The following is a 15,801-nucleotide window of genomic DNA, read 5'->3' as shown; positions in this document are numbered from 1 at the left end:
GGTACGAGGCCCAGCACATCGTTTCGACTGTTCAAACATCTCTAAATTTATCCGGCAGAACATTTCCGTTTTCAAATTCTTCCACCTTGCTTGGCCGGCGTTCGGTTTCTTCTGTTATGGTGTACAACTTTATGTTTGGCTCCACGTGTACAATGTAGGGTAAACGAACCGGGGATCTGAAAGGATTCAGATGAGTTTTCATCCCCAGCGTTGTTGTGTAAACGCAACCTTCATAATATCACACTGTATCACACTGTATCACACTGTATCACACTGTATCACACTGTATCACACTGTATCCAATCAACAAAGTCTGGGTCATTACAGTAACAGTTGCGAAACTTTCTCCAGACACAAGTTGTGGTGGCAAAGACAGCAGCATGATTGAGGATATAGACGATTCACTGCCAGCAGTGCTAGGTACATTGGACATTAAACTAATAATGTGCTTGGAGTATGCATAGACTTCAGTATGGACATGAAAACTAATGTTGAAGTTGAAAAGAATGAGAAGAATTCGAAAATGGGTAAGGTATAACTAACTGTACTTACTGTATGCGAGAAATAGATAGCCAAACAGCAATAGTATCGCTCTCATAATAATGTAATACCTTACAGTACCAGTCCCATGGGTACACAGGTAGCATGAAATTGCAAAGGACTACATGGATGTACTAGCCAGTGCTAGCATGAGTATAAATTAATGGAGTTGTACAGTAAGTAGGCTAGCACTCATAGAGTGTTGCTGCAGATGCAATTTTCAGCCTCAAGTCCTTCCTCCAGCAAAGGAGAGGCTGCGTGTCTTTATTCTTCAGCACGTCAAACATGCCATACCGATGCGGACTATCCAGGATGTCTTGATGGAGAAACAAACAACAATACGAAACAACAATAATTACATTTCGATGGAAGACATTCCTAAAAAGAGTCACAACAAAATATCAATGTGGACAGGCCATTGCACATGGAAGAGATCAAATACAGAAAACATCTCCCTTTTTCTACGGTGCTCATACACAGCGTGACTGGGACTCCATGTCTGTTCCTCGACTTAACACAGTATTGTTTTTACTACCGAAGCAAAGGATAACGGCCTACCGGATTGAAAGTCGTCTGTAGTTAGCGGGGTGCCACTGGCCACAGCTGACAGCATTGCCACACCATAGGACAACGACGAAGAAGCCGTTGCGAAGATAGGGAACAGGCGGACGGTCCACAGCGAAAAGTTTGTTTCCTGGAAAGACAGAAATAGTCACCAAATAACATAACAGTTAGCTGCACAGCTACAGGATCCTGCGTGACAAAGTGAGTTCCCAGAAGGCAAACATTCGAAAATAAGCAAACTGAGTCGTGATCCATGATCGTAGTGACGGTAAGCTGTATGGAGCAAAGGGGGCTTCTAATGACAATGAGATTCATACCCAAACAGCAAAGAACAAACTGGGAATACAACTGTAGTCACTATTCCTTACTTCGGCTGACCATAGACTTCTGATATCATCAGCAGGCAAATGAAGGCAAGATGCTACATCACCCTGTACAACACAACACACAACAGCACAATGAAACACACCAAGAGTGAGTGGATTGTGTTGAACTTGAAATGGCTCAACTCTTCTAAGGGAGATATCAGCTTTGAGCTTATTGCCTGCAACACATGCGAACTGCACTATCCAGGGCATACAGAAATTCATTCAAGGATAACATCATATTACCGGTAGGTGCAGATATGCAGTGGTGTTATGCGTACAACTGAGCTGCAGGTGTGCAGAAAGAGACCTGCTTAAATCTTGCTTGTACACACTACATCACTAAATGATGCAATCTAGGAATTTCACCGAGACAGCAACCCATCCGAGGCTTCCGAGCTTCTCACTCTGGGTTTCATGTCAGGGGCGTCGGACACGGTACGGTCACTACGGTATTGACCGTACCACTTTTTGCCCCAAGGTACCCTGTGAATCAATAAAATACACTGATCTGGGATCTAATTTTCCAAAATTTTCTGCTCAACCACCCCTCCTCCACGAGCAAATTGTACTTCAGATGGCTGACCGTACCACACTAAAATACCTTCCGACGCCCCTGCATTTACTGTTGGTTGAACCAAGTTCAGCCATTGCAATGGACTCTGATAGGTCAGTTAGGCGGACTGTGTGAGCTGTATGAATTGTTGCAGCTTGGGAAGCTCCTGGCTTTGAAGTGATTTTCGTCGTGCAATGTATTGCAGTTGGCGGCAACTGCAGCTCATTACATCGATCAAAACCCCAGATTACCTCAAGTACAGTAGTGTAACAGAATGTGGAAAGTCATGTTCAGAATGGAAAGAGTGGCCACTAACCAGTGTCTTGCCAGCGTACTTCAACTCAGCAAATCGATCTGCTTGTGCCTTTGCCTTTGTGCTGTCATGGATACCTGAGACACCAATAAAACAGCATAACGTTACATGTACATGGATTCAGCGCAATGAAACCTACCCCTGCAACACACACAACTTATCATTTACATGTACAGTATGCTTGAAAGAGAGAGAGAGAGAGAGAGAGAGAGAGAGAGAGAGAGAGAGAAAAAATGCGAGCAGGGGAGAGCTTGATCAATTGTTTCAGTTGTGTTTGGAGCGGACACAGTGTTGTACCTGCTACTTACCTAGAGCGACTGTGACATAGCCATGCTGACCACTGGGCGTCTTAACGTCTATTGTGTGCAAGAAAGAATGTGCTGGAATGCTGACATTGTCCTGTACATTGTGGATGAGAAGGAGTGCATGCGAAGGAATCAAACAAACAGCTCGTTAGCAAACATTGCCTGAAGCAAGCAAACAACGAAAAGTGTACATTGCATGTCATAGCGGGAGGGTTGGACTGATGAGGACTGGCTCGTTCAGAACAACGCAGAACGCCATGGGACAACATGCGTTTCTCTCTGCTTCTCTTCCTGCTGGCAATGCTGGCAGTCGTCCAAGAGCACAAGGCACATCATCAGTAAGACCAAGCCTTGGGCGTAGTTCTAAAAAAACACATGTCCAATCCCGGTAGTAATACGCCAGAGGGTGGTGATTAAATTTGTGAATGGCAGCAGTCAGTCGGTCGGTCAGTCGGTCAGTCAGTCAGTCAGGCAGGCAGGTAGGCAGGCATTTTGAGCCCTGGAGCTGGAACAGAGACTTACAGCACAATGCGCCCGGCTAACAATGGAGTTTTCACCGACTGAGACATTGCGTCCAATATGACAATACTCCAGTACCACATGTGGTGATATTGTGCAACTGAGCATAGCACACATGCACACGCACACACACGCACGTCCGCGTGTACGAAGACACCCATACATACACATGCACACACCCAAGCACACAAAAAATACAAAATTAATTCAGGGACAGGTCTGGTCTAAAGCACATGTGAGAAGGCATACAGGAACAAGCAAATTGGATAGGAAAAAAGTTAGAACAAAGTTTAAAAAACAACAACAAACATCATGGATGTGTTTTCACTGCTATGCTACATGCGAGCCTTGTATGATGCAAAATGCATGCACAGCTAGCCGTGTACTGCAGCCTACACCCCTGTTTATGGAAAAATATATGCATGCCCATTCCACAATCAGTCATGGAAGTAACAGTTAGTTGTATGTAGAACTGCAATGTGTCTGGGTGGCCCAGAAACTAGCAGCTACACGAATACAAACATTAAAAACACTACGTAAGGACACAACCTCACATAGCAAAATAAAACTATTTTAATATTGCATGGGCGCACACACCATTGAACACACGAGAAATCAGTTCTTGTAGAGGAGGATAGCACACTTCACTTACCTGTCAAAGTGCTCAAAGAGACATGCCATCAGGCACTGGTTTGGGAAAGAGTGCGCCAAAGGTGCTTTCTTGGCAGCAGCATCACCATCACCTGTACACAAACATGGACATCAATAAAGATAGTGTAGCAGCATTCTAAAGAGCAAGTCACCCACAAAACACGGTATAAACAGCCGCACATTGATCTATACCCGGGCATGAAGATTTTACATGTACATTCACAAGCAAAAGAACAAGCATATGTTCATGGCAAAGTGAACAAACCCACGTTAGAGAACACGGCATCCGTGTATAGACTTGCCATTTGTCCGGTCACCTTCCGTTGTAACCGTTGCAACTTCAACTGCCGAACGCAGCTTCAGGTCACGGCGCAGAACGGGATCGTTGGTGAAATGATGGATGTATTCCTTTGTCGTGCCAATGTGATAGAATGCAGACTAGGAAAGCACAACAATTATGCACATACACATACAAACACACACACACACACGCACACACACATGCACACACACACACACAACATGTCAAACCTTGATGACATTACTACACAGACAAAACTATGGCTGTGTTTACATGAGAAATTTCAACCCGGGTCGAGTTCAGCCCGGGTTGAAAGTCTGTACGATAGACAAAAGAGGTGAGCGTTTACATGAAGACAGTTGACCCGGGTCAAATACTGATATGCCGCCAAAAGTCCACTTCTACAGTCCTGTATGGTCACGTGAATCCGTTCGCGCGAAATTTGCATCTGCAGTGCCGTTCAAACCTGGCGCGAGATACGCACAGAAGTACGTTTGTACGATTTTCTTGACCCGGGTTGATTTCAACCCTCCCCTTGGGGGGAGGGTTGAAATCAACCCGGGGCGAAATTTCAACCCGGGTCAAGCGCAATGCGTCATGTAAACGCGCCATTCACTTTGTGCACATGGCGGGTTGAAATCTGACCCGGGTCGAACTCAACCCGGGTTGAAACGCTTCATGTAAACACAGCCTATGTCTGTTGCATGGAACTGACGTTGCATGGAACTGACAGGTTGGCTAAACTGTGAAAAAATAAATATGATAACTTGGGTAGGATCCAGCTGTTGGGAAATACCCCCCCCCCCCCTCCCGGAATGGTATAATGCACCAATGTTTCAACGCTCCGTAGAAAAAAAGCAATTCTCAAGCATTCTCCTTGTCAGTTTTGTGCCATTTTGTCGCACTCGCTGACTGCATAAGATCTGGTTACGTTGGTGGACAGTTAGTCATAACTCGTAACATGTTGTCCTTCTCCCTTTTCATCATAATTCTCAAGAAGCAATTCAAACAATCTGGTGTTGGGCTGACTGCTCAGCAAACTTTCTCTCTCCCACTCGATTACTCTAAATCTTTACTCTCTCCAGCCAACCTTTCTGTCACAACCTGTAAGGCTACCCATGCTTTGTTTCCACGTGCCGAGCCTTCCCGTATGGCTTTGAGAAACGCTCGTATCGCAACGTTCAATATTCGTGGACTGTGTTCGAACTCATAACAGCAACAACTTGCTCATGATTTGCAAACGTATCGCGCCGACTTCTGTGGACTTCAGGAGCCGAGGGTAAAGGACCCGTTCGACAGAAGTATCAGTAAAACTCACAGGCTAGTGAGCTTTAGCCTGACAGACGACAGCCATGGCGAAATTGGCGGCGCTGTTTCGAACAAATTTGAACCCCACATTTCAAATATCAAAAAAAACCTTTCGGATTGAGTGGGCTGTGTTGACCTATCATTTCCGCAAGCCAAGAACTCATCACTGCCAGTTCAGTTTGTCGTGGCACATGGACCCACGAACCCAAGATCAAAGGAACAGCCTGAGCTCAGAGCTCAGAGACCAGTTCTACAGTGCACTATCTTCGGCATGGAATGGGACAAGCGAACTCTTGTCATCGGAGTGGGAGATTTCAACAGCAAAGTTGGCAGTGCTGTCACCTCGTGTGTCGGAAGTTACAGCAAGGGGACTCGTAACGAGAATGGCCAGGTGCTTGTGGACTGGGCAAACTCGCATCAGTTGCTGCTAGCCAACACATTATTCCGTTATTCAATGCGCTACCGAACGACAGTGACTGGGAAGGTTAAAACAACAATACAAATCGCACTAGAAACATCTACAATATGATTGACTGTGTGGCGGTTCCAGCACATTGTAAGCCTATCATCAACAAGGCCCGATCGTATGCCGGTATAGAAGTGTTCAGTGACCACAAGCTAGTCATCGCTAACATGCTTTTCTGTGAGCCGTTCAAAGTCTTCCAAACAAAATGAAAGGAGTCACCGTATGCTGTTCATGGGCTAGTAGACGGCTCCCGTAGAACGGAATATCGCTCAGCTCTCCAGGCGCGCCTTCAAACAACTAATTGCTGGTGACGAATATGAGCTCAACTAACACACCTACCGGTAAACTCGGCAGAGGGACACTTATACTTTATAGCTCAGTCTCAGATTCCACGACCAGGCAGCACTGTCGACTCTATGCTGGTGGTTGCTGACCTACAGAAGCAACAGCAAGGGTTGCAAGCAAAGCTCTCACAGCTTGGAAATGTACCGGTACCTACTACAGCCCAGCCAGCTGCAGCATCCCTTCCCATAGAAGGTGTCGGTGTAGCTGCGGTCTCAGTCAAGCCCCCTCCCCATACTGGCCTGCTGATCCGCACATGGGTTTGCACAGGCAGAAGCTATGCATAACACACGGCATATAACTGCTCAATGGACCAAATTTGATCTTGTAGTGAGCTCTCTGTCCCCCTAGTTTACGATGAAAGTAACGGACCTGGTCCTTGCCCCTCCTTCCCCTGAGCCATATGATCGGATGAAGGAGAAATTGATCACCCAAACACAAGAATCAGAGCAGAGTGGTTTGTAGAAATTGTTATCCGAGGAAGAGCTAGGAGATTAAAGCCCATCTCAGTTTCTTCGTTGAATGCAGCTGCTGCTGCTCGGTGATGCCACTGTGGAGGATGGCAGCTGTTTCTGTTTCGGCAGTGTTTGCCCTCTTTTGTTAGCATGGTTTGGGCTTCAACGTTCAGCAAATTGAGCATTGCAGACTTGGCTACAACGTCCGACAAATTGAGCCTTGCGGACGTGGCAGATCGAGTATGCGAAATGGCCAAACACATCCACACAGTCTGTGCAAGCTGTTCGCTATGCATCTGCGCCTATCAGAATAATTCACGTTTTCCGAACAATTTCAGTGGCTGGTGCCAAGGTGTTTGAAGAGCCAGACCTATGGGCACTTGCAGGTACTAACCCGGAACATGAGCAACGTGTGGAGGTCAGTGGTGGAAAGCAAGTTGTACACGTCTTGCCTCATCTTCACCAAGCCATCCGTGGCTTTAGATACGTTCACAACATTCGTAGTGTACTGTGCAGAAAGAAACAGAACAAAATACATCCTCACCATGGCCTGGAACAGCCAGAACACCCATACTCAAGACCCTAGCCAACTATCAAGAGTACATAACCCCCCAGAGTGTGCAACTCCCACATACCCTGCTGTCCCGACAGAATTTCAAGTTGATGTCATTATTTATGACGCAATGCTCCTTGCACCAGTGATTTACAACATGTGTACGGGTGTCAACGCATCACACGTTTTTCTTTGCAATAATTTGTACAGGATCGATCGGCTTCGGTCAACCACAGGTTCCGGATTCGTCTGATAATCCGTGTACAGTGCGCATTGCATCATCAAAATGACGTCAACTTGAAATTCTGTCGGGACAGCACCCATAGTGGAGTTGCACACTCTGGGGGGTTATGTACTTTTGCAACTATCCATCCACAACAAAACACACACTTTTATACTTTCTACAAGTAGTAGGATGCATGCTGCCACTAAAGCATGGCACCCGAAGCAACAGCGAGAGCAAGTGCATCGTGTTCATAGAGACTCTATTGCAAGATCGACCAGTAGTCAGGTGCTATGATAGTTCATATACATCGCAACAGCAGCAGCAGCAGCAGCAGCAGCAGCAGCAGCAGCAGCAGCAACAACAACATCTCTTATTGGCCACTGGCCATTGTTAGAATAAAGATTTCGAACAACAACAAAAAAACAGGCAAGCACGCACCGCATCTGACGACTCTTCTCCAAGTGCTTGCAGGAAGTCACCATAGGCATCAATCTCGTCCAGAAGTGGCCGATTAGCACGGTAAAACTGTGTGCAAAGAAATCAAACAACACCAATACCAGCACTTCTAGTTCTACATGACTGTGAGAACATAGAGAGTTGAGAATGATGCAGAATTATGCTCAGCACAACCAATCTACACCATACTGGCTAGTCACTGATTCCACTTTCCAGGGAAACAATTAGGGCTCAAACGGTCACGTGTTTACCCCTAACGGTTAACTGCTAAGCTAACGGTCGGTTTAACGGTTATAACCTATAAGCCACGGCAATCCTGCGGACTTTTTTAACTGTATATTTGACTATACTCAGTCAAAAAATGTACCCTATTCAGTACAACGCACACATGTACATGTACATTCTCTTGCATGCTTATTCATACATACTCTCACACCAAGAGACCAGATATGACCGAGTTGACAGCCCAGAAATTGCGTACGCGTGCGACAGCCTGCGAAAGTGCATACTTTGCAACGACCTGATACTTGAAAAATTGACTGAAAAGTTACTGCGTAACCGTTATCTTTATCGGTTAACCGGTAATTCTTCGTAACCGTTAATTCTTCGTAACCGGTCTGCAACCGGTTAATCGGACTAACCGTTTGAGCCCTAGAAACAATGATACATGCCTGGATTGCCACAACAATATCTATGCACATGCAAATATATTACTCTTACACAAAACTAGACACACAGATACACACAGAAGCATGCTACCTTGCACAGAAGCATCGCTGTGTCGTAATCGAAGAAGAAAGTACTGTCTGTAAATATCTGTTCATGAAGAAGTGGGCAGATGAAAACAGACATGCATGCATGCATGCATGCACGCACGCACGCACGCACACACACATAACAAACTTCAAGTTCCTTCAAAGTACAGTCTGTATCGGCTATAGCGTACCCTTTTGATTTCCGAGATTCTATCACTATAACCGATGCATCACTATATATAATGCGATGTGATCGATTTTTTTCGATCGACACATGAAAGGCAAGGAAATACTTCCAGCTTGGCGTTTTGACAAATGAGCATGCTGCATAGTTGACAGTGCCCGCATTTCCATAAAGAAATTCTGTTATGTACATGTACATGTGTCACTATCAAAATAAGCAACGTGAAGAAAGTAAAAAAATAGGGCCTTTGATATTATTGCTACATGTATTTTATAGTTATCACTATAGACGATAATAATATAGTGTGTTATGCATGTTTTGATTCTTTGTTGCCATCATAATATCCGATATATCATTACATCCGATAATAATGGTTATAGTGATATTTGTACTGGATAAAATACGTTTTGCTTTTGATATTTCGTACCAATATCACTGTAGCCGATATATTCTTATATCCGGTCACTCTATAGCCGATACAGACTGTACTAGTGATTCCCTTTCCTAAAGGACTCTACTTCATCTTGCTCACAAACTCGTACACCGCCACCACCGAAAACCGACTATCAGCTACAATTGTTTGAAGATATTGAGAAACCCCAGGCCAGGTCCATCTTCAGGAGTGGTCCGGAAGATGATTTACCAGCTAGTATCTGCTCAAGAGCAGGGTGTCCAGAAACTGTCACACTACACTGTACAGTGGTTGCCAAGTGACACAACAGCTAGAGGCGATTTACACGACGCTAGTGCATCCCGCCGGGAAATGAAGCACGTGATCCCGAGAGCTTGCCGTGATACGGGAAAAACGATCGATTCACATGGCAGAATGCATGTACAGTACATTGTACCTGCAGTACAAAACAGTCCACAGAATGCCACGGGATGCATTTCCACATTGTGTAAATCGCCTCTTAACGCTCGGTTCATAAACGACTTGCTCACAAGCTCTAGCTTAGTCCATTACGCGAGGGTAGCAGCCAGCTAACTGTCACAAATTAGCACTCCTCGCCGAATGGGTGAAAGAAGAAGCTCCCCTCAGTGAAGTCACTATCACTGAACAGGTGTACGAATTCAGCAGTGGTATCAAAACTCTTTCAAGAGGACATGGACTGGCAGTAACATAGCGGTCACACCCAACACAGCTCATGAACAAACCGTTTCAGATCCCTTGGCAACTGCGCCCTTGCTTTGCATAACATCAATGGATGGCTTGTGTAGGAAGCAGCGGCAAGACTCCATGCGCACATCGCAGCTGGACTGGTTGTAAGCTGAGGAAGACAAGAACATAGCACATTGACACAGTGGTGAATACAGAGACATCATTGCATTGCTTGTGTATGGTTTCTTACTCCTCCTAGCACTTCCACTTACTGAGTAGGATCATACCACAGCCAGTAGCATTGTACCACAGCCAGTAGCATTGTAACACAGCTTGGATGATGAGGAAGCCGTACATACAAAACGTACTTTGAAGTAAAAGCATAGGGTAAGTCCAGACGTCAGAGTGAAGGTTTTCCTATGACCTATACTCTTACAAGAGTTCACACTAGCTGCAGGTGATAGCAACCTACAAAAGAAAGGCCATTACAAGTACAGTCCCCATTGGCATTTCTCACCTTCAATGGCCTCTTCTGGATTCTTCAACACAAACACACCTGTCAAGGAAGGCACGATAGCACAGACTCACAACTTCAGAAATGCCTGCAAACAGTACAGTAACCACACGGAGCTATCATCAGCGTGATAAACACCACATTCTCAGCCAAGCATGTGCATGTAACGTTACAAGTGGACGAGTTTGTAGTGGCTCACACACGTATAGTGTTATGATGACTTCGGGCACAGACATCAACACCGGCATACTGGCGATACACCTACACAGTACACATACATCTCAGCACAACTACCACCACAAGACACCAGCAGTAACCGGGCATACACACAAGGTCTCAAACCCAACTCCAGCTAGCAACCCACCGTGTGTTGTGCCAATTTCCAGCGGTGAAGGGTGAGCAAGAGCAGTGAACCCTTTCCTGTCAAAGGCCCAGTCACCTGGCACCAACACAACAATACAAACAATATGTAGAACACAATAAGACAAACTTTGCATTCAGACTGATGATTGACTAAAGTGGATAGAGTCACCGCTGTACATGCATGCACTTCTGTCTACCTTCTTCCTCCACTGGTAGATCTACTCTACCAAGCTGCCAACATTGAATACACTTGGTGTTCTCAACATACTTCAAAGTACATGATAATTCACTAGCGATCATAACGTCATATTTCAGCAGCATAACAGCTATTTTAGGTTGCAAACTGAGAAAACCACAATATCAGAAGGAAGAGAGTGAAGCAACGATAAAACACAGAGACAGAAGGAGAGAGAGAGAGAGAGAGAGAGAGAGAGAGAGAGAGTGAGAGGAGGGGGTACATTCGGCTTCACTATGCCCATAACCTCTCCGTAATCACTCAATGGCTATTCTTGTACAAGGCACAGAAACACACCTACAGATTGCAGAGCTACGTGTCTGCATGCTACAAGTCTGCATGCTACTGGTATTCTAAGAACACGGTCAGTAGCAGCAGCAGAATACGTGTGTTATCAATGAGAAGTTCATTACTCACCAGAGTATTTGAAATCCAACAAGACATCGGCACAGCACAAAAAGATCTGAGAAGCAGAAAATATGCACACGTACACACGAATGAAGCAATATATTAACAGACATACGAAGGATGCGCCCAGTGTGCTGAAAGTGCTCGGATACCGCACGGGTGTAGAGCTGAGCACAACAGAACAGTAAATAGAGCCCTTGCCCACTGTTCTATTATATTAGCAAACACATGTGCACACAAACCAGAGAGTAGAAACACGTCCAATGAGGACAAAGGCTGCTACCAGGGAATTCAGACAATGGAATCTTATAAGTATATGTACAACTTGAGTACAAAAACATAGCAAGCATGTCCACAGTACTATCCATAATATTACTTACTCCGGGCAACATGCGCTTAGGAAACACAGAGAAGACTTCCATGCAGAACTCAAGACATGTCATGACACGATCACCTAAATGATCAGCACAAAGATATGCATGCACAACAAAACAGTTTTTCACATCCCATGCAATTAAGTGTGAGATGTATCAAGCAGTCAACAAACCAAAACAAACTCAGCAGCATCTCTTACTGATGCGGCTGTCTATAACTGTATGTCTGTGAACCATATTTCGTGTCACATGTAACAATAGCCAGGTGTGCGCTACATCATATTTCCAAGTGGCAACACCATCCGACTTCACTGGACTTAGCACAATGACCACTGCATGCACATCACTGAATTTACCGTATTTTCCGGAGTATAGTGCGCATTTTAGATGTGCTATTTTAGGCCCTAAATCGCAGGTGCGCACTATGCTCCGAATATGAAATGCATGCACTTCAATGAAGATTGAAGCGCGCACCCCCAATGAAGATTGGGGGTGCGCGTTATACAAAGGTGCGCACTATACTCCGACAAATACGGTACACACGCTGGGCACTGCACATCATGGGACTTACCGATTGGCACTAGACCGAACGCTTTGCCCAGGACACTGACATGCGGTAAGCGCTGACTGAAACCACCCGCATGTATGAGAAGAACACGATCTGAAGAAGAAAAAGAAGAAAACACAACAAAGACAATGATGACACAAAAACAGTAATAATACTGGAATGATCGGAGCAGTAGTAGCCGTGGGAACCAGCAGCAGCAGCAGCAGCAACAGCAGCAGCAGCAGCAGTGGTTTGAGCAGTAGCAGCAACATCAGGACACCCCAAAGTCTACCACAGGACTTCACACAGGTAGAGAAAAACTGGGATATGACAGAAGCCACACAGTTGGGACAACCTCTCACCGAACGATACACTGATAGAAATATACTCCCAAATTTGAAATAACACTGACCATCATCTCCATCTAAGTAAAAGTGGGGAGGCTTCCTGCAGGTTCATAAACAGTTAAGAGTAGAGCCCACACGCTCTCTTCCATTAACACTGCAATAGTTCAACTCATTTCACAATAATTATTCCAACGTTTCGGCAAATTGCCTTCATCAGGTTCACAATGATGTGCAAGCTCCCAAACCAGCATTGATAAAGGCCAACAACAAATTATCTCCATGCTACAAGTTTGAGAGTAGGATAATCACAATGGAATTTTAGCATAGACATGCATGGGCACTTGACACACATGGCGTTTTCCCATGAAAACCAGGGTCTTGCCAAGTACATGTACATGTAGTAGGTGTGTTGCTTACAATTCTTGAGCTTTTCACCATATTTCTCATCCAGCACACTGACGACTTCCATTGTTGAGCCACCATTGCCAATCTTAGCACCAGGAGGATCAGCTACAACCACATACCTAGTAACGGAGAAATACGCAAACACAAGACAAAATAATGTCGACAGTATTTCGGAAATTGGCGCTGGTCTTTTATTACCGCCTGTCTGAAATACCGGTAAGCGCCACATCATTTCAGGGCTTTTGTGCGGATTTTTTTCAAGTTGGGTAAAAAGATTAGGGCTTGCAAACTACTAAGCGCCTCGGCCAGTATTGTGGAAAACACGGCATGTTTAGCGGGTTGCGAGGACAACATGATTGCGACTCCACACAATCACCTGCTATTGACCTTCGATCTCACACTGGCTAATATTCACGTGTGCCCTCTTTGCAAAAGTATCGTGAAGAATAATCCATCACAGACATTACACAGCAGAGTTGTTGTTGACTTGCGAAAGTGCTCAACCCACGAAGAGGAGCCTGCGAGTAACAACAATATAGAGTTTCCCACCATTGTGAACTAGTGTCACGGACATTACATAGGCAGCTTGGAGCACATAAAATTCATTCCATTCCAGTATCTGCTGCGATGTATGCACTGTTTCAATACACAACTTGAGTCATCAGAGAATCAACGGAATCGATTTTCACTGATTCTGATAATTATGCAGAGAGAAGACCTCACATGATTTACACATTTGACACATGCTCCCTCCAACCCACTTGCATCTGCGACCCGTATACAACCGATTTGTACAAGGAGTCGTATACACGACGTGGTCTCACGATTTTCACAAGTGGAGCACGAATAGAATTCACGACAAATTCCACTTGCTTGTTAGAACCTTTGTTCACATAGCTGCAGTCCACTAATTCAAGTCATTAGAAAGTGTGTCTAGAATGTGTGCAAAATGTGTACTCAAACATGCCCAGTGAGACTGGAGCTTATGTATAGCCATATAGGTGGACTATGCCCCAAGCCAGCTGCTACCTGCACATGTACATGTACAGGCAGCAGCTGTGCATCCAGATAGCAAAGTACTTACTCGCAAAACGTCGGCAGCTGGTCTTTCATACTCTCCAGTTGCTCTTCAAACGCTCGCTGTTGCACGTTGTCAGACGCAGTCAGTACAACAACATCATAGCAACGTCTTCACATCATCAAGGACAAGAACAACACACACACACACACACACACACACACACACACACACGCGCGCGCGCGCATACACACATCAGTAGGCACAAAAACAGACACTCCAGTATACTGCAAATTACGAAAATACAGGGATCAGGTAAGTACATGTACATGTACGGCATGTTCACTAGTGCTACTGCTATGCCCACGGAGCTATGCCCACGTACTCGTAGCTAAGCCCGTCTGCAATGGCATCATATCAAACCAGCTAAAGGTGGCAGATAAGTTAACAATTTCCCTAAATAGACTATTGCTATACTGTAGTGAACATATGTGTGTTGAGGTGACTGTTTGTCTGATAACCGCTCCATAGTGAATTTTAGACACACCACAATGCACCCGCACGTAGCACAAGCCAACACACTCTCTTAGCACCACACAAGAGAGGACCGAGAGAGTTCTTACGTATCCATTATTCTACTTGTTTTACTCCCATTAACAACTCCACACGTCTTGGTCCCATCTTTTGTGATAGATAGTAAGGTGTAGAAATAGAATGTTATATTATTATTATTATTATTATAGTCCTGGTGGTGACGGTCAATTTTTTCTTCAGACTTTTCCCGTTTGTCTCTTTCCCTCAAAACCAGTTAATATTATTATTATTATTATTATTATGACGGATAACCCAAAGGCAATGGCACCTAAATCAGGGGGTGTCTCTGGACCAAACATACATTGGGTTGCGACACATAGGTGTTCCACACAAATACAATAGAGGATCCACAGATGGGTAATGGTCAGATAATAACCATACAACTGTTGAGATCATGCATCATAATCAAATATTTCAATTGTATTGTCATTGCCCTATTGGTCGTGAGTCATCAGTGCACTGCATATGGCTATCCTTGGTCTTTGGTAACGTTTTACCGACATTTTCATTTGAGAATTCAATTTGAAATTGCCACATTTTTCAAGTCCATGTGTATACCAAGCAAAGAATCACACCAAAGTCGATAACATCGCACTGCGATATACCCTCATCATATGAATTCTTTGGAAATACATATTCTCAGAAGATCTTGTCACTTGAATTGATGTCAAAAGTATTCTGATTTTTCGCTTCAATCTCACCCGTCATCCGACGATACGCCGCCTGCCGCACTCATTGTATTGTTAAGCCCAGCGATAATTGCTACGCCAATTATTATTACACGATATGTGCCAAGATTGAAATAGCTTTCGAATACTGAGTACACAGCAGTAATTCCAGATATAAACCAGATAAACAAGATGTGTTGTTCATGTTTAGCAGCATCAGGATTTGAGTCGAGAACTTGAAAAAAACAATTATATATTACCGGTATTTCAATATTGAAATTTGCGCAAATCCCCGCAAAATGCTGCTGATTTCACGTCACGTGCGCGCGATATCCAGGAAACTTTTGAAACACCTGCCTTTTCAAACTTC

The 15,801-nt window shown here is 44.7% G+C and overlaps 1 protein-coding gene across 1 annotated transcript; it reads right to left on the bottom strand.

Moving 5' to 3' along the window:
• Nucleotides 1-321: 321 nt before the first annotated feature.
• LOC135806483 (fucose-1-phosphate guanylyltransferase-like) lies at nt 322-15,621 on the bottom strand. Its single transcript, XM_065320674.1, has 20 exons — nt 15,465-15,621; nt 14,236-14,340; nt 13,164-13,270; nt 12,424-12,513; nt 11,859-11,932; nt 11,488-11,533; nt 10,837-10,911; nt 10,476-10,514; nt 10,015-10,127; nt 8,680-8,736; nt 7,903-7,989; nt 7,080-7,193; nt 4,116-4,251; nt 3,815-3,905; nt 3,166-3,262; nt 2,647-2,737; nt 2,342-2,415; nt 1,473-1,535; nt 1,099-1,234; nt 322-856 (listed from the first exon to the last, which is right to left on the bottom strand). The coding sequence occupies exons 1-20, from the start codon at nt 15,497-15,499 to the stop codon at nt 726-728; spliced, it is 1,761 nt and encodes a 586-aa protein (XP_065176746.1). The 5' UTR covers nt 15,500-15,621; the 3' UTR covers nt 322-725.
• Nucleotides 15,622-15,801: the final 180 nt, after the last annotated feature.

This window comes from Sycon ciliatum, chromosome 1, assembly GCF_964019385.1.
Source record: "Sycon ciliatum chromosome 1, ocSycCili1.1, whole genome shotgun sequence".
Lineage (NCBI taxonomy): Eukaryota > Metazoa > Porifera > Calcarea > Leucosolenida > Sycettidae > Sycon > Sycon ciliatum.
Note: the sequence above shows the minus strand (reverse complement) of the source record. Positions and strands in the feature narration are given on the sequence as shown.